Genomic DNA, 25,169 nt, shown 5'->3' with positions numbered 1-25,169 from the left:
GAACCAACTGGGACAACAAATGACTTCCCAAGATTGCATTATTCAACAGAGTCCAAAGTGTTTCCTATGGTGATCTCAAATAGAATTTCATTAGATAAAAAAACACTGTTATTCTTTCAAAAGAAATGGATCAGACGTTCTATTTTCCAAAGAAACAGGAATAGCAGGATTCTTGGACTACTGAATATAATAAGCAATCATCCAAACTACATTTTGTGAATGAAATATGTTGTATTTTGCGACTTGGTAGCCTATTTGTCCAGCAGATATGTCACTTACACCAAAGCATAGAACTTTACCCAATATTCCCAAAAGGAGCAAGGTCTACATAACTTTTCAACATAAGAAGTACATTGTAAAGAAGAACCATTCAACCTGCTAAGTACTTTCCATACCCCTAAACATAATCACAAATGGATTTAGATGGTGCAGAACACAAATCAGAATCAGCAATTCTGAGAGATACGCAGATTTTATAAGATTGAGTGCATAACATCAGCTGACACTACAACACTAATATCAAATCAAACTCCCAAATTCCTCCCATTTCATAGATCCCAATATTAGATAGAATAACAATTATCTTCACCATATTTTGCATGTAAATGAAAGACCAGCAATCTGGAAACAGGGTGATGCACAGTAATATAATGTCCTTAAATCAGATATAAAATTTTCTAAAAAAAAAATCAATGCTCCCAAGAAAATATGCTTACAGTTCTCAACAAAGGTATATAATGATTACAGGTTCGGCAAGCTAGGGGAAAAGAATACAGAAATTTAAATCTCTGTTTTCACATACATCCATCAAAAGCAATTAGTAAGCATAATTTTTAACAGTTGCCTAACACTAAGATGATAGATCTTCAGGGCCACAGGAAAGTTTCAGAGTGTTAGATTGGCAACACCAGAAGGTACTGAGGTGGCTCAACCAGTTGTTTAGTGTGGAGCCTGATCGGTCCCCAAGTGGGAGATTGTTAGTTTGTGGTGACTGATCAAGAAAGTACTGTACATACTTCATAAATTCTTTGGGGCTTGGGACATCGCCCCGAAAAAAAAATTGGGCCCTACTTTATCGAAATTTTGGGCCAACATGTAATTATTAATTATAACCCTAAAGCGGTTTAATATTTGTATAAAAGGGACAGGGGTTAGGGATTATTTCATAAGGTGATGCAAAAATTGGTTCTTGCGGCGGTATTGAATTGTAAGGGATTACAGATTGTAATTAGGTTGTAATCACTAGATCGTAATAATATCGGACTTGTTGTTTGGTGGACATAGCTCAAGGATTGGGTGAACCACGTTAAATCTTGGTCTCTTGTGTTCTTTTCTGTGTGATCTATTATTTTCTGATATTGGTTATATTTGCATGTAATTGTTATTTCTATCCATGGTTTAATCCTAACACCAGTTGCCTTATTGGTTCAACCTGCTGGCAAGAAGGTGGTACAGAGGGAGAAGTCCATGGAGAGAACAAGTACAAGTACACCACCAGTAGCACAAGATGAGGACACACTGATGTTGTCAAAGGCAGATAATTTGTTGGGCAAATTTGAAATGATAACCCTGCCCACAAGGAGCCATTAGTGCCAATTGAAGTAGGAATAGCAGTACCTTCATTTAGGGAAAAAGATGAAAACTTCCTCAAAGGGTTGTGGGACATGGAGATGGTTACTAAGGAGATCATAAAACACGCTCAGAGACAGAATTTAGAAGCCATCGTCCAAGTAGCACAGTCACTAGTAGCATTTATGCAGACAGACTGCCATATGGACCAGAAATTACTTATGCAGAGTGTAGTTGGGCATGATCAGGCAGCAGTGATTTGGCAGACTGCACATACTGTTCCCATGACACCTGAGCAGCCACTACTCCTACATTCATTGACCCGGAAGGAGGAAGCATTTCAAGGCACCTTCCTGCCACTGCAACAGGGAAAGGACTTAACGAGGTGGCTAGAAGCAGTAAAGGATTTGGCAAGGCAAAAGGAGGTGGAATGGCAGGCTGAGAAAGCAACTCTGGAAGCCAAATTGGCAGAGGCAGAAAGGATAGAATGGATGCCTCACACCTACTTCAAGGAGTTTGAGCTAAGCACATGGCTACAGAACGGGAGTTGTAGCGTATACCACCGAGCCTCCAGTCCACATACGTCCTCTCCCTCCCTACTTCCTGAAGTATAGTTCTTCTTGGTTTTACTACAGTCATCTGGAAGATGACTTCTTTTTTTGGGGAGGGATGGATGTAGGGCCTAATAATACATTGTTGTAATTAAAGATTGTCTAGGGCTGGGTAGTTGTTAGCGAGGGGATGTGTCGGTTGGTCTTCCTAACCAACCGACCTCTATTTAAGAACTCCGGAATATGAATGATGTAGTTGCTTTTTGGTAAACAATAAAATATATGGTTCCCTAGCCTGCTTTGGTGCTTATGGTAATTGCATTAAATGTTCTTTTGATACATACAATTGAATGTATGTTCTATTATTCTGATTGATGTCCATTCTACAATCTGTAATTAAAAACAATGGCACTGCTTATGGACGCAACAAGGCTAAGATATCGGTACGATGTCCATAACAACAAACAATATGCAAAGAACTTATGTAATGTGCAAGTTATATTGTTGTTGGAAAATAAAAAGCTCCTGTACAAATAAGAAACTGCTCATTATGACAATCAAATCTACCAAATGGTACGGAACACGAAGTGATCCAATATCCGATAGAGACGTAAGTCTGGAGAAAGAAAAATCTATTTCAGAAAAGAAATGCTAGAGTGAAACCAATCAATATTATGGACCCTTGGTTATGTTGTGAAAAATTTCTACTTGAGGTTTAACCTCGTATCTTCAAACACTAACCTGTATCTCTGAGAGTATACAACCATGCAATGCCATAACCATATATGTACAATGTCTCAAAGCCCCTCCCAGTTTAACATAGTCTTTCCAGGGATACTTCATCATTTTGTAATTTCCATGAGGCCACTCCCAGCTTGCAAAGCTTCCCTAAGCACTTAAAAAAATTCAGATACTTTCAAGGAAAAACAAAAACTGTGAAGTATGACTGGAATATGGTGAAGAACCATCAATGTAGCCTACCAGTGTTTCCTCTTGAGATGCAGAAATCATGGCTGCTCTATAGGCATTATACACTGGCTCATCAGAAGCCTGACATGTAAGGATTTTTGATGGAACCCTCTCAAACTCTGGTCCTGAAAGGTATCCAGCCATGCAACCTACAAACAGTATTTTCAGATCAAGTGAAAATTAATAATGCAAGTGACAAATAATTTGACTGATCAAGCAATAAGCACAAACAATCAACTCATTGAAATAATTGAAGTCCCCAATATTAAGCAGCACATATTGTAATTGATTCGTTTATAACTCACCTTCAAGGGAATTTGCAACACCCATAAAGTTCTTCACTATCAGTTTGTGTAGATCTTCTCCTGCCCAAATTGGGTGAATACAGCCATTAATTAGAAAAGCAACAGCAGCCCCCAGAACAATGAGAAGAAAACGTGTTATTGCCGTGTGAATGAATGTCCTGGTTCTATATCCAGATACTAAGATGAAACAAAATGTTATTAGGAACACTCTAAATCCATATTCATAAGGTATCATCTTCGGGTGTAGCTTAGCAAAAGTGGCAAGTGAACCTGAAAGCAACCAACCAGCACCATAGTCAGGGACTAGGAAAGGATTGGATTCAATCCATGCACCTAAAATTTGAATATCATGAACAACAGTTCAGAAACTTTTAAATCTTATGAATATTTTCAACTGACCTGCAGTAAATATGCTTATGATAAATATCACCGGCTCCCATTTTTCAGTGCACATTGCTAGTTCTGCAACTCCAAAAGCTAAGCCACCAGCTGTAAATGTTCCTAGACCTCGGTTAAATCCCTTACTCAGAGTAGCACCTGCATTTGGCAGATGAAGTTTATATTCCAGGTAGATCATTGCATAAACTATTCAGAAACAGGTGGAATCAAAGTTTAAATACATTGGCATAAATAAAGTACAATTCATTGATAAGACAAATTAGAAATGATTCTAATGGTCTGGACTCTGATCTAAATTCAGGAATATGCACAAATGGACAAAAATACATTAAAATAAAACAAATCAACAATTCACTGACAAGGCACATGGATAATATAACTGGTTTGATTGGGGATCACCTTGTGGTGTAGTGGTGTTGTGGTTGCACTGTTAACGGTGCAACCAAGGTTCAAATCCCTGCTTGTCCTAAAACAGTGTTAATGCTGGTTGGGCCCACCTAGGTGGTTGTGCTTATGGAGATAAGGACAGAGTTAATGCTGATGGATTGGTACACGTGAAAGGAGATGCAGATTACAGTGTTCATGCCAAACGGCATTCAAGCCGATGGAGATGGAGATTACAGTGTTCATGTCAAATGGCATTCAAGCCGATGGAGATGAAGATTACAGTGTTAATGCCGCTCAGCTCTCACACCACTGTTGAGCTAGGAGTGCTTGTGGGCTTTGTGCCAGACCCACATTGGGAGTGTGTTGGTTGCTCCCTTGGGCTTAGAGTCCCTACCAAGCTTCTGTGCTCGCAAGTCTTGGGTGTTGGATTTGGAGATGAGATCCCCCAGATTTGTAACCTCACTGGTTCATGGTCCCAGTCAAAAGCAAAATATTACCGATCAAAAAAGATAATAACTGGTTTGATTTATATGCAAGGATAGAAAGAACTGGATATCAATGATCTAAGCAAATATTAAGACGTGTGAAAGAATAAATTTGGAAACCCTGGGATTGCACAATCTTTCTTGCCCCTAATATAATTGAAACGTACTGACAAACTGATCTAAGCGAGCAAATATATCAAACCTTTCCAAATTCTCGGATTTTTACTTCTAATTAGATTAACTGCAGGAGCTGAGAAATGTAATGTAGAACATAGGAGATGAGAAAATAAGTACCTTGGATATTTGTAGAGTGGATCTAACTGAAGAACTAGGAAGAACAGCTCTAGAACAAGAATCTTGGAAAATTCCAGCCCTTGAATATCAACAGAGACTCTAATGTTTGACCCTAAAGCTTCTGCAGGACGGGGACTTTAAGGTGCTAATGCAAACACTCCAAACACTCCTTTGCAGCTCAATAGTCTATAATGGGCACCTTGAAGGACTCTGGTCTTGAGTATGGATGTTCTTGCCCTCTGTAGACACCTACACTCAAGATGGATAGTGCTGACCCCCTTTAACACCCAGTCAAGACACTGGAGTTAAAATAGTTGCACTCCTAGGGGGCAGATCTGCAAAGGTTACCCTGGGAGATGCTCTTTGTTGCGACTGTAGTGCTTATGTAAATGATGGGACTAGATTTTTAAGGCCAATACACCTCTATGTGTTGTTTCTTTCCCAAACTGTGCTGCCTTCTAAGGTGCCTTCAATCTCATGTTACTGGTCTCCAATTATCTACATATCTAGAATACCTCAGTGAGTCCCCTATTTGGAATTTTCCATCCCTCAGCCTTGATAAGAATTTGATCATGTATGATGCATATTAAATCTTTGAGAAGTGGCCAGTGGAAATTATTAAAGGATCAAATATTAGGGATAAACTAACTGAAGAACTAGGAAGAACAGCTCTAGAACAAGAATCTTGGAAAATTCCAGCCCTCGAATATCAACAGAGACTCTAATGTTTGACCCTAAAGCTTCTGCAGGACAGGGACTTTAAGTTGCTCATGCAAATACTCCTTTGCAGTTCAATCGTCTATAATGGGCACCTTGAAGGACTCTGGTCTTGAGTATGGATGTTCTTGCCCTCTGTAGACACCTGCACCAAAGATGGATAGTGCTGACCCCCTTTAACACCCAGTCAAGACACTAGAGTTAATATAGTTGCACTCCTAGAGGGAAGATCTGCAAAGGTTACCCTGGGAAATGCCTCTTTGTTCCCACTGTAGTGCTTATGTAAATGATGGGACTAGATTTTTAAGGCCAATACACCTCTATGTGTTGTTTCTTTCCCAAACTGTGCTGCCTTCTAAGGTGCTTTCAATCTCATGTTACTGGTCTCCAATTATCTAAGGGCCCGTTTGGTTGCTGGAATAGGACTGGAATAAGAGAAAAAAATTAGAATATGTTGTATATTCGCTGTTTTGTACACTCAATCAAAATTGGGAATAGGAAGACATATTCCAATTTTGCCCCTAAAATGAGCACATGTCTATGCCAAAAATAGTTGTTATTGGAATAGGCCATTCCTATTCCCAATCTGATCTATTTTTTAAAGAAAATTAAATTTAAAAAAAATTGTAATTTTTTTTAAATTATAACCCTTTTTTTTTAACTTTTTTTTAATAACAATTTTTTTTTATATCTATTTGTTTTTAAAAATGAAAATAAATTAACTTTTTTACCATTATTTAAAAAATTAACCAAAAAACAATATAACAAAAAAATTTTAGCAAAATATTTTTAAAAATACAAAACTTAACCTTATTCCTATTCCATTTTTGTACAACCAAACAACAGATTAACATATTCTCAATTGAATTCCTAGTGAACCAAATAGGATTGGAAATTGCCCTTTTCCATTCGCATTCCCCATTTCCATTCCCATTCCATTTTTTTATTCTAATTTTCAATTCCTATGCCAGCAACCAAATGGGCCCTAAAGGTATAAAAGGAGGTGGTGTGGTAGTTTAAGAGAATACCTCAATAAGTCCCCTATTTGGAATTTTCCATCCCTCAACTTAGCCTTGATAAAAATTTGATCATGTATGATGCATATTAAGTCTTTGAGATGTGGCCAGTGGAAATGATTATAGTAAAGGATCATATATTAGGGATAAACTAAGCTAATTTGGTGTGCGAGAGTGATGGAGAGACTGATAAGACATGGAGAACAATGGACTGATTTGGGAAGGAATAAGAAACCTAAAAAGACTTAAAAAGAATTACGGAAAGACATAACACATCTTAAGATTACACGAGAAAATATAGCATATCCCTAAGCAAGGACAGATGCCACCATTGAGGATGTGACGAGAACAGCATTGAAATATTTCTGGAGATTCTTCACCATGTTGTCACAACTCACAAGCTTACAGGAGAAAACCTAGCACTTGCAGGTCCAAAAAGTGTCAAATGAATATATTTTTACTTTCCTTATACATTGAAAACGATCTAATAGGACTTTTGCATTTCAAGTTTATTACAAAGGCGAGGGATTCTACAATGGGCTTAGAGCTAAGGTACAAGTACAGGTACGAGATACGGATTCCAGTGTGCGGGTACAGCAAAAATAGTTTCCCTTAAGTACAGGCATGGGTATGTCCATACATGCATACATAAGTAAATATATGTTCAGACATCAAAATTCTAAAATATAACTATAAGAAAAATACAGCTCCAATATAACACGGGTATTATGGGACGTCAGGACAGGTTCTCGAGACGGGAAAAAAAGGCTTCAATTTGGGGATGGCACCAGGCCAGGTGCAAGGGGTGGAGGAATGGGGAGGGTTTTATACTATACATAGTACTTGAAATACTAGTAATGAAATGATGTATAACAAACTAAGAACTAATAATACTAAATACTTGAACATATCGAAATTGCAACATACCCAAAATACAACATAGTATGCTTGAACATTGAAAATTGAAATTTTCATTTTGAACATTGAATATCGAATTACCAATTACTATTAAAACTTCAAATTATCAACAAATAGAAGATTCTTATTTATATTATATCATCAAGATGACTACAATCAATAGCATGATATTAAAACAAGTACAAAATCATGTAGAGATGAAGTGAAGGGAAGCCTCTAGTCATCTCCAAAGGTAAACTCCTCATTATTAACTACTAGACTCCTCATGGCCAAAATCCGCCAAAGGAACACCAACCAGCACTACATCTCTAGCAACTGCAATCTCATCATGATTGGGGATTGTTAAATAATGGTGATCAGATTAGAGAGAGAAATTTTAATTTATTTCTTCTTTCAATATGATGTATCTGAAATGACTCTTGATTTGATCTATTTTCAATCTAATGTGAGTGCTTCTTTGCAGAGCTATATGAGAGAACAGGGCTGCAGATCTCTAAGTATAATTCACTGCTTGTTGGTATGATATATATATATATATATCTTGCTAACATGTAATGGCACTAATAGTTTTTCTGTGTTTTCCAGAACGCATTGCAGATCAATGTGTGTATATATATATATAGAGAGAGAGAGAGAGAGGCATGTCTCTACATGAGACATGCCCCGATTTATCATTCGGCACTTAGAACTGTCATTTCATAACAACTATTAACAATTTGTTAATGATTATATGCATGTTCAATGGGTCGGTTCTGTCAACGCCAACAGCATGGAAGGAAGCACATATTTTGTATTGGCTTAATACACATTTGTTTATATTGTATTGTTGTTTGATCGACTTCACCATACAGTCAATTACACATTAATATCAATTTCTCAGATTGACATCGTGCATTGATATAATTTGGTTAATATCATAACCAATGAATATTATTATATAATTGATATTTCTAACATGAATAGTATCACGTGTGCATGTGTGTGTGTGTATAACAATCTAATAAATATTAATTATTTAATAATACTCATAGCAATAGTATAGAGAAAGGATAGAATCAAGTGTACAAGGCCAATAGGCTACTTAGGTATTTGATTTCATTGATTGGACTAATCTGACTGAAGCTACAAATCATTAACACTCCCTCTTAGCTAGCAAGGATAGTTTCTATTCAGATAAACAATACATTGTACTCATGTATTGTGAGAGAAGAATATCATCTCAACATGATATTTGAAGTAATGCTCTATTCAAAGACATCAACATGACATCCACCATAATTGATGTTACCTCACAGTAACATCTAGAGTATGGTATGGTATGTTCACGAATATCAACCATATGATATTCACCATATTCATATATTTTATGGCATGTGCATTGGCATCAAGTCTCATGATGCCTACTAAAGAAGATATCGGTTCATAGCATATCCACAGATGCTACATCTCATAACATCCACCATGACATATCTTAGTAGTATAACTCAGATAATTGCACGCTGCTCAATTAACATTGTGTAAGAGATATGAACTATCATGATATATCCACAAATATCAACCATATGATATCCAGCATAATAGTAGGTTAAGTTGTTCTTAAATTCATCACTTCACAATAGCAACCACAAATAAACATCATTAAAAGATAATCACATTTCATAATGTTTCTACAAAATCATGTGATAACTCGCATGATAAAAGAGTTTATATATAAAACATCTTTTAATATTAGTACAATAGATTTATTGAGACTCACCTCAAATAAAACATATATTTTTACCATACCGAGCTTACCTCTAAAGTGATCCGCTTATATCTTAGAGAGAGGTTTGGTTCGAATATTAGCAGTTTGCTCATCTGTGCTAATGTATCTCAGTTGTATAACGTTTCTCTCCACCATGCCTCTATTATAATGGTAGGGGATCTCAATGTGCCTAGACCTATCATGAAATATAGGATTCACAGAAAGTTTTATGCAACTCTAGTTATCACAATGTATAATTGTGGAATCCATGGCTTGTCTAAACAACCCTACCAATAGTTTTCTCAACCATAATGTTTTTCGAGCTCTCATGGATGCTGCAATTTACTTGGCTTTGTTGATGTTTGATAGCTTCTATCAGATAAACTTATATATGATTAATTATATGAGATATAACTATATAAGATAAATTAATATAATAATGATATATATATATATATATATATGATTAAATTTATTATTATATTAATTATTTGATTAATGAATGCATCCCTTATGAATGCTTGCTAAATGGAACTTGAAGGACATTTCAAAGGGAGTGGTTTCAAATGTGTAAGAGTTATCGAATGATCAACTGTCATTCACATATTCTATTATCCTACCAAAAGAAACGCTTTAAGTAGAACTGTTGAAAAAGATATCTGACAGAAGAGGAGAATGCACTAAGCCAAAAATTGCAATACCCACCGAGAAAAGGCAAGCCTTAAGAGATGTGTGCACTAAAGCCGTAGTGCTAGAGCCGAAGTACCTAAACGAAGGCAGAGGCAGAGATGATTGAAAGGACAATGGGCTGCCAAAGATGAAGACAACGAGACTCGATACTGATTACTAGGCAACAAGTCTGTTGTGAGGTTTTCACACCATCACCCGAAAAAAAAATTTGGGGACCCCCTTTTTCAGTTGCCTTGGCAAATTTTTCAAAGTTGTCCAGAGGTTTTTGATTTGAAATTTTTACACCTTGGATGCCTTCACACCAAAGGGGGATTTGATGTGATTCGTTTTTTCACCCAGTGTTCACTTGATTTTTCGGAGCATGTAATTTTATCCTTAGGCCAAACAAATTTCAAAAACAATATTTTTCGATGGTTAGAACAATATTCGACAGGATAAATATGCAAATTTTTGGACTTAAACGGATTTTTGAAAATTTGAAATAATTATATAAACTTGAACATTTTCAAAATGAATTTTAGATTTAATTGTTTTCGAAAATCTTGAATTTTTTGGTGAAAAGGGAATTTTTTTTATAGTGAAATTGAAATTGAAAAATCGATTTTGACTACCAAGAAAATGATTTATTTTGGTTAAAAAATTGAAATTGTATTGCAAAATCAAAATTGAATTAAATTGCAAAATCGCATTAATTTGGTTGAAATATTGCCTAGAAGATTTTAAAATGTGGTTAAGGAAATTGGTAAATTGAAATTGAAAATTGATTTTGGCTTGCTAAATTCAATTTTAATGATATTTTAATTGTCAAAACGTTATTAAATGAAAATTTTGACATCTCCTAGGCTTACCTTGTTTTTATTTTGCAATTTTTGATCAAAACTAGCAATTAAATGGGCTAATTTCACTATGGGCTAGGTAATTTTAATGTTGCATTTAAATTTCAGCCATTGATAAAGGAGCTAATTTAATTTTGCTTTCCTCCAGGTAAAGTCTGCCCACTTGGAGAGGCAAGAAAATTTGGTATAAGGGGGCATCCCCCCCTTATTTCCTCATTCCTTCTTCCTCCTCCTCCTTAGGTGAGCGATTTTCTTCTAAAGGCAATTTCCAGCTTGGGCGATTTCCTCTTGGACCAGATTTTCTCCTTTTTTGGCAACGTTTTCTTCTCCTTGCTTGGGCGAATTTCTACCCTAGGGCAATTTTTGGAGCAATTCTATTTTTATCAACTAGGGCAATTTTGTTAAGGCTGAATTTTCCATTTTCTTGGCAGCGAATTTCAAAATCAGGTGATTTTATTTGGTGAAGAGGCTATATGATCCAAGGTCTGACTTTTTTAGGCATGTGTGGGCTATTTCAAGGAAGTCAAAATTCTGACTTTCGCTAGGGCATCATTATTTGCAAGGAAGGTTGAAATTTCCGAATTTGAGGAGGGCCCGATTATTGGTAAAGGCAAATCTAAGGTAAAATTCTACTCATTTTTAGAGGTGAAGATTGTCTTTAAGGCAGATTGTATTCCTTGTTCTTACTTGATTTGTTTCCCTTATTTTCTTGCACTCATCATCCACCACTTCATCATTCCATTGACAGGCTGAAGTTGGGAGATATAAGTGTATATTTCATGATAGGACACTTGGAGAGGCAAATATAAGCTAGACCACCCTAGGATTGAAGTTGGGAGATATAAATGTAGTCCATCCTAAAGTAACAAAGAGGCAAAAATAAGTGGCAGTCCCACCCTTAGGTTGAAGGTTGGAGATTGATAAGTGTAGAGATAGAACTTGGAGAGGCAGAAATAAGCTAGATTCCATCGATAGAAAGAAAGTTGGAGATTGATAAGTGTAGTCCATATCATTTAAAACAACAAGGCAGAAATAAGTGTTTAGGATGGTAGATGTTAGTGCAAGAAAGAACCTAAAAGGAACGAATACCAAAAAAGACAAAGAAGACATGATGCCTAAGACCACCTTCTTCTCAAAAGTGAGGCGAATAAGTGATACCAATATCAGCACGGTGAACATGATACAGTTAAAGGATAGATTGAAGGAAGGACAATCCCCCATGGCGAAGAAGATCTACAAGAGCGGAATTGTAGATGTGGCAACTTTTCCTCCTACCTTGCCTTGTCCAAAATTGGTAATGGACTGAGCATCCCGGTTTGATATTGTTACCAAGTCCATCATTTTCGATGAAGGAAAGAGAGTGTTAGCCAACATTAGCGGACAAGTGGTCGAAGAAGTATTTAATATTCCCCAGTATAAAAGCATGAGAGTGGTAATGATGGATCAGGTGGCTAAGTTATTTTAGGATAATCAAGAGGCTTACTTCATTCATCTAAAGAAGAATTGGTTACACGAGGGCAAGAAGGGAGTAACCAAGTAGTCAAAGCTCACCAAGTTAGATTTCAAACCAAAGTACGGCAATCTCATTATGCTTCTCAGCCGAATCATGGGTGTGGCTCAAGGTATGCAATTCAAGAACTAGATGTACTTCTTTATTGATGAAATTGAGAATGGAAAGAGAAAATTTGATTGGGCTAGGATTAGAAGCGAAAATTTAGAGTTGCAACTTAGGACAGTACAAAATCAAAAGCAATTCTATATAGGGTCCTATCTTTTCTATCTAATTGCGAGACTATAGGAAAATCTTGGACTTAAGGCCTTAGGAGTGATTGGCAATGGGCCGGGGCAATGTTTGGTACATGAGAGCTATCCATAGCTTCATTTGCACAACACCAAAGATTATAAAATGTTTTATGACGCCTTTGCCATGAAGACAATAAGGATATTACAAGGGACACCTGCTAAGAGGCTCTCAATGGAAGCGGAAGCAAAAGTTAAGAAGTATGGGAGTTGGTTCATCCAATTCCCGTAATTCACATTTATTAGAGTAGCACAAAGTACAGTTTATCCCAAGCGACTTCCAAGGTACCCACCCGACAAGGTAGTTTTGATGGAGTTGGCTAGGCAACTTGAGCATTATGACAAAATGATGAAACTTAAAGGTCAGATAGGGATTACCTTCTTATTTGGAATAGGCAATGATACTTGCCCCAATCCTGTTGCCTTTGCAGCTACGGAGGAGTTAGAATGGTATCATCTAAGATGGTATAGACAAGACAAGGATTTGATCCTAATGGTTGTATCAAGGCATCTCACGGAAATACATTTAAACATGTTCCAACTATAGAAGATTTTTGGGCCAATTCATAGGATGACTTTCATGTGAGAAAGTTAGCTTTCTCAAGATTGTCAATGGGCATGATGAGGGCAATCAGATGGAGAGGCCTTAATATTCCCAATCAACTGGAAGATGATGAAAATGTGCTAAGCGGAGATTATGATACAATGATGGAATGGAGTTGAATCCAGTAGATTGGGACAATCATCAAGATCCTTCCTTAAAGGCAGTTTCAAGGGCAATTGATCTACACACCGAGTTGTGGTACAATGAGAAGTTAAGGCAATTACAAAGTCGGAAGGTATGCCTTACTTATGAGAAGATGAAATCGGCCGAAGGTCTAGCCGAGTCAGTCAGACAGAAAGGTGAAGCACCGTCAAGGGAGAGCATGATTGAGGCTAGAAGCTAAGAGGATAATACAAGTGGACAAGGGGTCGCAGTAGAGGTGACCTCTAATTCAGAATCAAGTGGTTGCACTGACAATACCGAGTACTCTCCATGGAGATGATGTGACAATCAGTAGTGAAGAAGAAGATAGGCCAGTTGATATTGGGGAAATAAATCAGGCGCCCGAGGCCGTTGGTGATGCTTTGCTAGTCAAACCGAATCCAGATTTGGGGAGATGCACTGCACCAATATGGTTAAGGCAAATGCTTATACCAAGAGGCGAGGTAGTGATAACCTGAACAATTGAAGATATCCAAGGGTTAGTGGAAAAGGGTGATAGCGAGAAACAAAAACAAACTGCAAAAACAGTGGCAAAGGTTATCAGGAGCGACGATGATGGTCATCGAAAAATTCACATTGCTATACCAAAGGTTAGCAAGGCAATGGATGAGATTGTAGCTCAGGAGTATGAGATACTTGAACATAACTTGGGAAGAATCATGGATGACATGGAATATGAGGAGATCCAGGAAGGCATGGTTTCAATTAGAGAAAGGTTGAGGGAGGCAAACGAAAGGATTGTAAAGTTGGAGGCTGAAAATAGGTATTGGAGAGATTGGCAGCCTATCCAAGGCTCAATTGCACGAAGTCAAGGATTGGATCCATGATACAATTCAAATGGGCAAAATTTATGGCCTTCCTTTGTCTCAACATTCAAGTCATTAGTGGCTATTAGAGATAAATTCAGAACATTTGAAGGTGAGTGCAAGGATTTCCTTCCAGTCAAGGACTTGGCCATTCCTAGGCTATAGGCATTTATCGAGCTACCATAGAAATATTTGGAAAGGGCCAAGTTCGTAGATGGAGGAATGAGCATGGTGGAGTCTTGGTTTGTTGCCTTGACTATCAGATTGAGGATACTTGAAGAGATACAGAATGAGATTTCACAACACAACCCAGGCATTAACACTTCCATTTCAACCATGTTGAGCGATGTTGGGGCTGCACTTGATTTTGAAGATATCAAAGAGGAGGATGTCAAAGAGACAGAATTTGGATCAAGATTGGATGAGTTGGGGAAGGTTTCCATCAAGAAGAAGCATTTGGGCACCCTTGCCTCCCTCAATGCCTTTATTGGATATGCGAAAGAATATGAGAAGGATCATGAGAAGACACTACAAGCAACTAACAACATGATAAATTCAACTAAGCTCAAGATGAAGCATACACTTTGCCCTCCCATGAAGGAAGTCAACGACATGCTAGCCAAGTTCATTGCCTTGGCTAAAAAGATGAAAGAAATGGGTAGAATTATATTAGAAGATCATTTGATGTAAACCCAAGTGGCAATTTCTCCTTTCTTTTGGGTAGGATAGGTGCCTGATTCTAATTGGCTACCATTTTGGTGTCTTCTCATTGGTTGCCACTTTTTCTTTTTTTCATTGGTCCATTGATGAGGTGGCATCTTCTCATTGGCCGATGGGGTGGCAACCCTAATTAGGGTTTCTAGGATCCAATCTAGATCATTGATTTTGCCTCTTAATCTCTATCATTGGTTGTAATTTTGGCCTCTATATAAGGCCATTTGCTCTCATTTGTAAAGGGTTGAAGAAAATTGTTGCTAAGATAATACCAAAATCGCTTCTCTCATTGTTGTGACTTGCATGGTAATTAAGAACATTTGGTGTTATTGCATGGTTTCTACTTCCAATAGTTAAAATTAGATTCTTTTAAAGTTGTTAAAGTAGATTTCATTTCAAGAAGTTGTTGTAAGAGTAAGAGTAGATGGATAGTTGCATGGTGATATTAGTGGATGTTTGATAGGGATCTATAAACTAGGCCACTAGCATCCTAGAAGGCTTGTCAGGAAGCCTTGCGTGGTAAACTAGTCTTCCCCCTTGAATCATTGCATCTATGGAGGTAGAGCCACTGGTAAACTCTCATCACATTCGATCCACGTCCATTTGCTAATCTTTCCATTCATAGGAGTGGGAATAGAGCAGCAAGTAGTTTAGTAATTGGAGTTCATTCTTAGAAAGTTAGAAAAGGAGAAGCATCATTGGCAGACACACCCTCCATCACCATCACCATCAAAATTACTTGGCGCTCATATACTTTGCAAAGCCAGACAGCATCACCATCACAACGAGAGTTCGACAATCCTTCAATGAACAACATAAGGCCGTCTAAGTGATTCCCAGCAAATCACATTGATATAACCAAGTTAGTATCCACAAGTGTAAGGAACATTGGAGTTTTTCTCATGTCCTCATCAGTATTACTTTTCAAGAGAGGGATTGAGTGTTTAACATTCCATGTCAAGTATTCAATCGCTATATGTTATGTAGTAGTACAAAACTGACCTCAACAAAGTCCAACTAGCTAGATGCACAAAACTAATATGGAGGAAGAAAAGTGAGGCACGGGGACTGAAATAGAATTGACCTAACTCGGATCGTACGTCTATGAACAATAACCTACATGTGCTCTACTCCAGGTGTTTTATTTTGGGTCAATGATGGGTTGTCGTTACTATATACAAGCAAAGATCAAATAAAGAGAACATAGGAGATTCATAGTGTATTACTCATAACACTCACCCCACCTAATGGATGATTGTCACAGCATATTATATTACAAACATTAATCAAGAGAAAAAACCCAGTGTGCAAAATGAGTAATCACATTGATGTTGGAGTCTTTAGAAGGGTTGAAGGCAATATGTGGCGCTGATAAGATATGGCAGAATGGACAAATGAATCTACAGTGAACCATTATATCTACAACAAATGAATATTGACGCAGTGCATAAGGCTAAGGATGAAGTTAAAAAAAAAATTGAATAGGGAGACTCGTGGATGGTACGACCCTATGTAGTACCGTATGTGTAAACAAAACAATTCTCCGAGCTCCGTGCAAAGTCAGTGAAACACTACAAAGTACTTTATATATATATATTGTTACAGTAACATCCACTGGTTACAAGATTATGACTGAAGAATGCAGAACCAATAAGGAGGAGGTATACATGGACATCCAAATTAATTAAAGTAGGTTGAATACATAACACGTCCGCAATAAGATGTAATAAAGGGATATGACCATAAGGTGATAAAGGCATCGAGGTATGTATAAAGCTATGGTTTTAGGTATTTTATTATATATTCATTTCTATATCATATATTGTTAGGATAGTTATATATGTGTGTGTATGTATATATGTATATATTTATATATGTGTGTATATATATGATATTAAATATATGGTGATTATACATGAAGTCAAATATATTTTCTAAATAATTTGTAAAGAATATAAGTGAAATTGGTCACTATAGATTATTATATTTGACAACAATTAAGAAAACAATATGTTGAAAATATAGATTTAATTTAGATCTATATTATATTGAAATGATCTTATTATGTAGAATTACTATTCTTGGGTATTATAGTAGTCTCTTTCTTATTTTTCTATACGAGCTATATACCTTGATATTTTCCTCCAAGAATGTTCTTGCAGTAAAAAAAGAGAGATTCAAATTCAGACGAAGGCTGACATTTCAGGCACCTTGAAAGAGAGGGAGCAGATAGAGGATATGATTTAGCCTTTGGTGATCTCGATCACATTGATTCAGAGAGAGTAAACTATGTTGAGATGGCTTCTTCAATGATCAATAAATTGTAGATGACAAGAGGACTGTGATTCATGAATATACCTTGTGACTATGTGAAATTAATGAACCTACACCCTATTTACATCATGAGGAAGTGACGACTTCCAAATGATGTCACTTGTATTTGCAAAAGTTATTGTAAGGTGACAATCTTACAATAACTTGTATTATGAGATTAAACAAATTGAGTCTATGGTGAATGTCTTGCATCTCAACATTTTGGAAGGTCGTTAATCAAAGAGTATTTGGTGAATATCATTGATATTCTAGGAGGCCAATACTCTTCATATCAGATATGATATCAAACCTTATTTTGAGTACTTGGCGAATATCATTGATATTCTAGGAGGCCAATACTCATGATATCATATGTGATATCAAACATTTTTGAGCAATTGGTGAATATCATGTATTCTGGGAGGCCAATACTCTTGATATCAAATGTGATATCAAAATGATGGATATCTTCTGATCAAAGATATTCATCATCTTGCTAACTTAATATTACTTTGAGGTAATACATGTGTTTATCCTCCCTAGCTAAGAGGGATTGTTGTTGTTTGATAGCTTCTGCCTCATTAATAATATGAGATATAAGTATATGACATAAATTAATATAATAATGATATATATATATATGTGTGTGTGTGTGTGATTAACTTGATTATTATATTAATTATTTTATTAACGAATAGACATGTCTCATGAAGGGACATGTCTATTCATGGCTTATGATCAATATAAACATAAGTGATTGTTATATTTGGGAAACACATACCAAATACAATGCAAATGCAATTAGATTTGCAACAATCCTCAAAAAACAACAGGCTTCAATAGAGCTTTTTACAACCGAGGATTGCTTTATGCTAAACCAAGAGATCATGGCTAATCCCAAATTAAGACATCCTAAACTACTTTTTTTATCAACACTTCCAGCCCAATTTGAGTTTGAATATCCATGTAGATTTAGATCTACATTATCATATTTTAATCCAAGTGCAATAGTCCCACGTAGATATCTCGTAATGTATTTTGCTACAACAAGGTGTATTTTTCTAGGTTCACACATAAACTAGTTGAGTGTGTTTGTTGCATAACAAATATCTGGTTTAGTGTTCACCAAATACATGAAGGACCCAATTTTTTGTCGGTAGAGAGTAGGATCTGCTAATTTTGATTTTGCGGCTGCTTCTTTTAGCTTATGTAGATTTGTCTCCGTATATGATAGCTTCTACCTGATTAATAATATGAGATATAAATATATGACATAAATTAATATAATAATGATATATATATAGAGAGAGCCTTCTTCGATTTGCAAACATAAGAAGCACCATCATGAACAACAAGTCCTAGTTGTTCTAAGCAAAGAACCAAAAAATAGAAATGGTAAGGCCTACTCGAATCATGAATCACTTATGAATTGCCTATGAATCGGCTATGAATCAACAGAGTGAAAAAACCCTTGAAATTCATAGATTTTAACAATTTAAAACTTATTTTATGCACCCTTCATTGAATATAACTTAAACACACTATAACATCAACAAATAGAAGCTAAACCCTAACATGCATAAACAAGGAACATAAACAATAAATCCATTACATACGTAAAAAAAATGGTGATTTTTTACCAACTTGACTATTTTTCGGGCTGATTTTATCGATTTTTTGCAATTTTTGACAAAAATCACCAGTTAGGCAATTCAGGCAATTTTTGCCTCAAATCAGCAATCCGATTTGAGAAAGTCAGCGAAAATCACCCAGCCTTCCTTGGATCGCCAATGTAAAAACCCCAACTGGCTATATCCTTAACAATCATCAATTTTCCTTTGCTAATCAATAGTCTAACATTTCATCAAACATTTGGTAATCTTTACTAATATTGTTGCAAATTTGATAATATGATTTTCAAAAGTACACTAGAAATGCAATTGGGCACTTCTATTTCAGATCCATTTAATACTAAGAAGTTTTTATGAATGCCAACATTAATTCATAATTACAAATTGTGCAATTATATAATTATAAAAGACAAACGATTTGCTCCAGCTTTAATTCATTACCAACAATGTTTCAAACAAATTGTAGCAACAATAATATTTAAAATGCCAAGAACCTTGAAATATAAATTGGCTTTAACTTTTAATTTGCAGTCCAATGTGAATCTATAGCAGCCCCAATAATATATATCACAGGCCATATAAATTGAATGCAGCTCTTGAAAATTGTAACAAAGCCCCTCAAAAATGTCACACAAACCCTCCTTAGGTGAACATGACCTTGCAATTAATAAACTGTTGCCCTATAGTGAAACGGCAGCCCTGTAACATTCAGATTGAACTCCCAACCAGGACGTAGAAGCATAAAATTAAAAATTCAGCCTTCAATTTGTTCTTCAGAATCCAGTCTTCAACACTTGTTCAAACTTCTCAATAACAGCAGATACAGTAGAGAAGCAATCACAATTTGCTTTACCTCAGCAACAAATTGCAAGATAAACTCAGAATCTAACCCTTATAACTCAACAAGGGCACAAAACCACAGACTTAGAATTGTCACAAAGACAACAAAAAAAGAGATAAACAAATAATCGGAAGCTTTACTCATCAAATGGGCTCATATTTATTATCTTCAAATGGTACAAAGTTTCCCAAATGAACTTCACTTAAGAAGCTTCCCACACACAACATTAAAATATAATTAAATGCCATTATAAACTAATTTATTAATTGCTTTTGGCTCTAAAAATGACCTTTTCCACCATAACTTCAAATTCTGACACGTAAGGCCACTTTTTCTTGTTCCCATGATTTAAAACTTTTCGTCCTGGTTCCAACGAGCTATGATACTAAGGTGACCAACCAACAACACCAACAAAAATAGCAACCTCAGCGTATTTAGATGAATAATAATAATAATTCACCCATCTTGCGAAAACCACTGAAGAAGCATCAGAATTGAAATCTGACAACACTAAAGTGATCCTGATGATGAAAGACAATGAACCCAAGATTCTTGGAGCCAAAATCGGAACCCCGAAATAAAAATAGAGAGCATCATACAACTCCTCTAACTCAAATGAGCTCATCAAAACCAACATATTGACTTCCTATAAATAGTAAGTCCCTCGAATGGAGCCAAAACACACCATAGACTATTGGAAAGCCTATAACCCACACAACTGAGACTCTCAAATCCTACTGTCAGCTCACGAGGGTCACGATGGTGAACTGACCTGGCCAAATGCAAGAACCTACTAAAAATGGGAACATTACAGTCCTCCCTCCCTAAGATTGCTTGTCCCCAAGCAATCCCAGAGCAAAATGAGCATCACAATCCCCCGTGATCCCAAAGGTAGAATTGCGTACTATCCCTACTATGTACAAGAAACTCCTGTAGCATCAGCACCCAGATAATTGATATGAATGACAGAATCATCTGGAAACTGACTATAAACGCTGATGGTGATGACAACCCATCGGAACTCAATCCAACTGAAATACCAACTTTGTCCACACATGAGTCCCCATCAAACTGATACTCACACCCAACTACATTGTAGAGATGGTAATAACCATAGGTAACTTAAACACTACCACCAACTCCAACCTATGTCAAACTGTCCCCAATGTGTAGATACTACAAGGGGTCTAACTTGTAGCTGTCAATCCCATTTGCAAAAGATGGTGCTAACCATCCCATAATGGATGGTATGAAACTGAAGTCAACCCACACCGACGTGAAACCAAGTCCTCTACCTGTGGGTCAAAAGAGAAGTGATGAGCACTCCTCACAGTGTAATGCCGATAAACACTCTCGATCTCTATCAAGGGCTCATCATCATCAAACTGGGAATCAAAAGATAGCTCGAATCTCTGACTTTGAACCACTGGTCGGACAAGATCGTGGGCAATCCTCTCAGCAAACCCAACCTCGAAATCCCTATGGGGAAGCATAGTAGACAGAGTCTCTACAATCTTTCCCACCAACCTCTGAATGGTACAAGAGCCTCGAATTAGAGTACCCTCAAACACTATGTATGAATCCTCCCACACATCCGAACTCTCCAAAATATACTCCATGAAAGACTCTCTACTGTAGAAATCATATGTGGAAGCATCAACCTGCTCCCCTACGACCCACAGTGTATCCCTCTGAAAATGTGTCACTTCCAACTGTCCAATGCTATCAGCTGTATGAGATGAAGAAATAGATTTGCTTTCGGCAGAAAGAAGCAAATCAATATGAGAGCTTGACTCCACTAATACTCTTACTTCATCTATATCTACTGCACCCATATCCGAAATGGATGTGTCTTCCACATCATCACGTCCATCATCCCCAACCGTAGAAGCAAACTCACCACCAACCACAATATGCAAATGCACTGGTCTGGGGCTAGTGTGGTTCGTACATGCTCTAACTCTACGGTCACCTCATCCAATCGTGACTGTAACTCCTGAAGAGCCAACTCAGTACACTGAAGAGAGTCCACAGTCACCTCAAGCTCTTGGGTGAGTTTAACCACCTCCTCTTTCGCTAACAATGTCTCATAACAGGTGCTACCCCACTCTAGAAGGTAATCCCTATCAATAACTAGTTGCAAATAGTTATGCTTCAAGATCCTAACAGCCTCTCGAAGCGCATGAACCTCTGCTAGAGAAAGAGTACTATCACCATGCTCATCAAACATAGGAGCACCCCAACCAGATGTAGCTGGACTCTGACAGATCGCATCATAATGCTTGAAAGTTGAAGAGATGTCACTTTCACTCACCTTCAACTGACTAGTCACATGATGCCTTCGTAATCGCCTAAATCATAGCGATTCTCATTACTCTGGTTCTAAGTATACTTCCTCTTCTATGATGCCATTAAGAAATTTGGTCTTCATATCCATTTGATGAATCTTCTACCCTTTTGATGTAGCAACAGCAATTACTGCTCTGAGTGAAGTGTAACAAGCAACTGGGGCAAATGTCTCTTCATAATCAATTCCTTCCTTCTGCAAGAACCCTCTCACAACAAATCTTGCCTTATGTTTTTGAATGCTTCCATCTATTGAATGTTTGCTTTTGAAGAGCCATTTGGAAGAGATAACTGACTTGCCTTCAGGTTTGGGTACAATGTCCCAGACATCATTCTTTAGAATAGATTGATATTCTTCAATCATGGCATCCTTCTAAACTTGATGTTGTAGTGCTTCCTCAACATTAGAAGGTTCAAACTTAACAAGTTCACTCATGAGGGCAACATAGTTTAAGTAACCTCTTGCTTTCTTGCTTTCTTTGAAGGTACCCTTTAGAGCTGAACAATTTTCTGCCTCTTCAATTATTTTCCTTGCCTAGAGAGGTCTTTTTTGAGTAACAGTAATATCACTAGGTTCAGGAGTAGAGTTCATGGGTTCATTATTTTCTACAAGTATCTCCCTCTAAAGCTCAGTGCCAGGATCCTCCTCTAGATTTTGAGGAGGCTCATCATCTGTTTCATCAATGTCTTTGGATCTTTTGAATGCAATGTCTTCTTCAAAAGTTACATCTTTGTTAAGCTCAATTAATTTCTGACCAATGATGTATATTTGTAGGCTTTAGATGATTCACCATATCCGAAAAATATCACCTTCTAACCTGAACTTCTAGTTTGGACCTTTTCTCTTTAGGAATGTGGATATAGACATGACAACCAAATAGTCTAAAGTGGCTCATATCAGGCTTAATTCCAGTGAATGCTTATTCAAGGGTTATGTTGTTTAGAAGAGAGTAAGGGCATCTATTTTGTATGTAAACAGCAGTGCTAGAGGCCTCAGCCCAGAATGAGGTGTGCACGTTTTGATCATACATCATAGTTTTAGCTACTTCTATTATGGTCATGTTTTCGTTTTGACTACCCCATTTTGTTATGGGTTGTAAGGAACAGTGTACTCCCTCTTAATCCCAATTGTATTACAAAATTCTTTAAAGCTTTCAAAGAGATATTCTCACCCATTATCTAACCTTAGGCTTTTGATTCTTTTCCTTAACAAGTTTTCAACTAAGGCCTTGAATTCTTTAAATCTTGATAGAACTTCATTGGATTCCTTGAGTTTCAAGAAATAAATCGAAGTTTTCCTTGAGTAGTCATCAACAAAAATAACATAGTACAAAAATGCCCCCAAGGATGTGTTGTGAGGTTTTCACATCATCGCCCCAAAATTTTGAGGACCCCCTTTTTTTGGTTGCCTTGGCAAGTTTTTTTTTCAAAGTTGTCCAAAGGTTTTCGATTTGAAAATTTTACACCTTGGATGCCTTCGGGCCAGAAGGGATTTTATGTGATTTATTTTTCACCCAGTACGAAACTTGATTTTTCGGAACATGTAATTTTATTCTTAGGCCAAACAAATTTCAAAAAACAACATTTTTCGATGGTTAGAACAATATTCAGCAGGATAAATTTGCAAAAAAAAATTTGGACTTGGATGGATTTTAAAAATATGAAATAATTGTATATAGACTTGAACATTTTCAAAATGAAATTTTATAGATTTAATTGTTTTGGAAAATCTTAAATTTTTTCGGTGAAAAAGGAAATTTCGTGATGGTGAAATTAAAATTGGAAAATCGATTTTGGATGCTAGAAAATGATTTATTTTGGTTAAAAAATTAAAATTGCGTTGCAAAATTAAAATTGGATTAAATTGCAAAATTGTATTAATTTGGTTGAAATATTGCCTAGAAGATTTTTAAATGTTGAAAGAGATTGCTAATTTAGAATTGAAAATTGACTTTAGCTTGCCAAATTCAATTTTAATGATATTTCATTGCTAAAACGTTTTTTAAATGAAAATTTTGGCATCTCCCAGGCTTTCCTTGTTTTATTTTTGCAATTTTTTATCACAACTGGCAATTAATTGGGCTAATTTCACTTTGAGCTAAGTAATTTTAGCATGGCATTTAAATCTGGGCCATTAATAAAGAATTAATTTAATTTTTGTTTTCCTCTAGGGCAAGTTGGCCAACTTGGAGAGACATGGAAATTTTGGTATAAGAGGGGCTCCCCTTTCTCTCATCTCCTCATTCCATCTTCCTCCTCCTCATGTGTTGAGCAATTTTTCTCTAAAAGGGCAACTTGTAGACTTAGGCGATTTTTGGACAGATTTTTCCTCGCTTGGTGGCATTTTTATTCTTTCATCTCGGGCAAATTTCTCCCTTGGACGATTTTTTAGAGCAGATCTGAATTTTTTTCTTGCTTGGACGATTTTGTGAGGTCTGATTTTCTTTCCAAAGGCTGCGATTTCAATTTCCAGATTTGAGCGATTTTGCTTAGTGAAGAGGCCATGTGATCCAAGGGTTTGATTTTGGCAAACGTGGGCAATTTCAAGGTCAAAATTCTTGTTTTTGCTAGGGCATCATAATCTGCAAGGAGGCTTGAAATTTTCGAGATTTAATCCAAATTTGAAGAGGGCCCGATTATTGGTAAAGACAAAATTAAGGTAAAATTCTACTCATTTTTAGAGGTAAAGATTGATTTTAAGGCGGCTTCTATTCCTTGTTCTTGCTTGCCTCGTTTCCCTTATATTCTTCTTGCATTCATCATCCACCACTTCATCATTCCATTGATAGGCTGAAGTTTGGAGAGATAAGCGTAGATTTCTTGATACGACACTTGGAGTGGCAAAAATAAGCTAGACCACCTTAGGTTGAAGTTGGGAGATATAAGTGTAGTTCATCCTAAGGTTACGAAAAGGCAAAAATAAGTGATAGTCCTACCCTTAGGTTGAAAGTTGGAGATTGATAAGTGTAGAGATAGGACTTGGCGAGGCAGAAATACGCTAAATTCCATCTATAGAAAGAAGGTTGGAAATTGATAATTGTAGTCCATATTATTTAGAACGAAGGCGCAGAA

At 36.6% G+C, this 25,169-nt stretch overlaps 1 protein-coding gene across 5 annotated transcripts in view; it reads right to left on the bottom strand.

The window, feature by feature from the left end:
- The window catches only part of LOC149533740 (aluminum-activated malate transporter 9-like), a 55,729-nt gene that overhangs the window by 1,417 nt on the left and 29,143 nt on the right, over positions 1–25,169 (bottom strand). For 3 of the 5 annotated variants that reach the window (XM_089803554.1, XM_089803553.1, XM_089803552.1), the window contains exons 3-6: positions 3,794–3,931; positions 3,395–3,664; positions 3,102–3,238; positions 2,862–3,008 (exon numbers count right to left, since the gene is read on the bottom strand). In XM_089803554.1, the coding sequence (XP_089659680.1) occupies positions 2,862–3,008; positions 3,102–3,238; positions 3,395–3,664; positions 3,794–3,931 (692 nt within the window). The remainder of the gene's footprint in view (positions 1–2,861; positions 3,009–3,101; positions 3,239–3,394; positions 3,665–3,793; positions 3,932–25,169) is intronic. The other 2 variants (XM_089803556.1, XM_089803555.1) reach the window with 1 other exon arrangement.

The sequence above is a fragment of the Cupressus sempervirens genome, chromosome 10, assembly GCF_028749045.1.
Source record: "Cupressus sempervirens isolate cs-2001-9-10 chromosome 10, ASM2874904v1, whole genome shotgun sequence".
Classification (NCBI taxonomy): Eukaryota; Viridiplantae; Streptophyta; class Pinopsida; order Cupressales; family Cupressaceae; genus Cupressus; species Cupressus sempervirens.
This window is presented reverse-complemented; position numbering and strand designations above follow the sequence as displayed.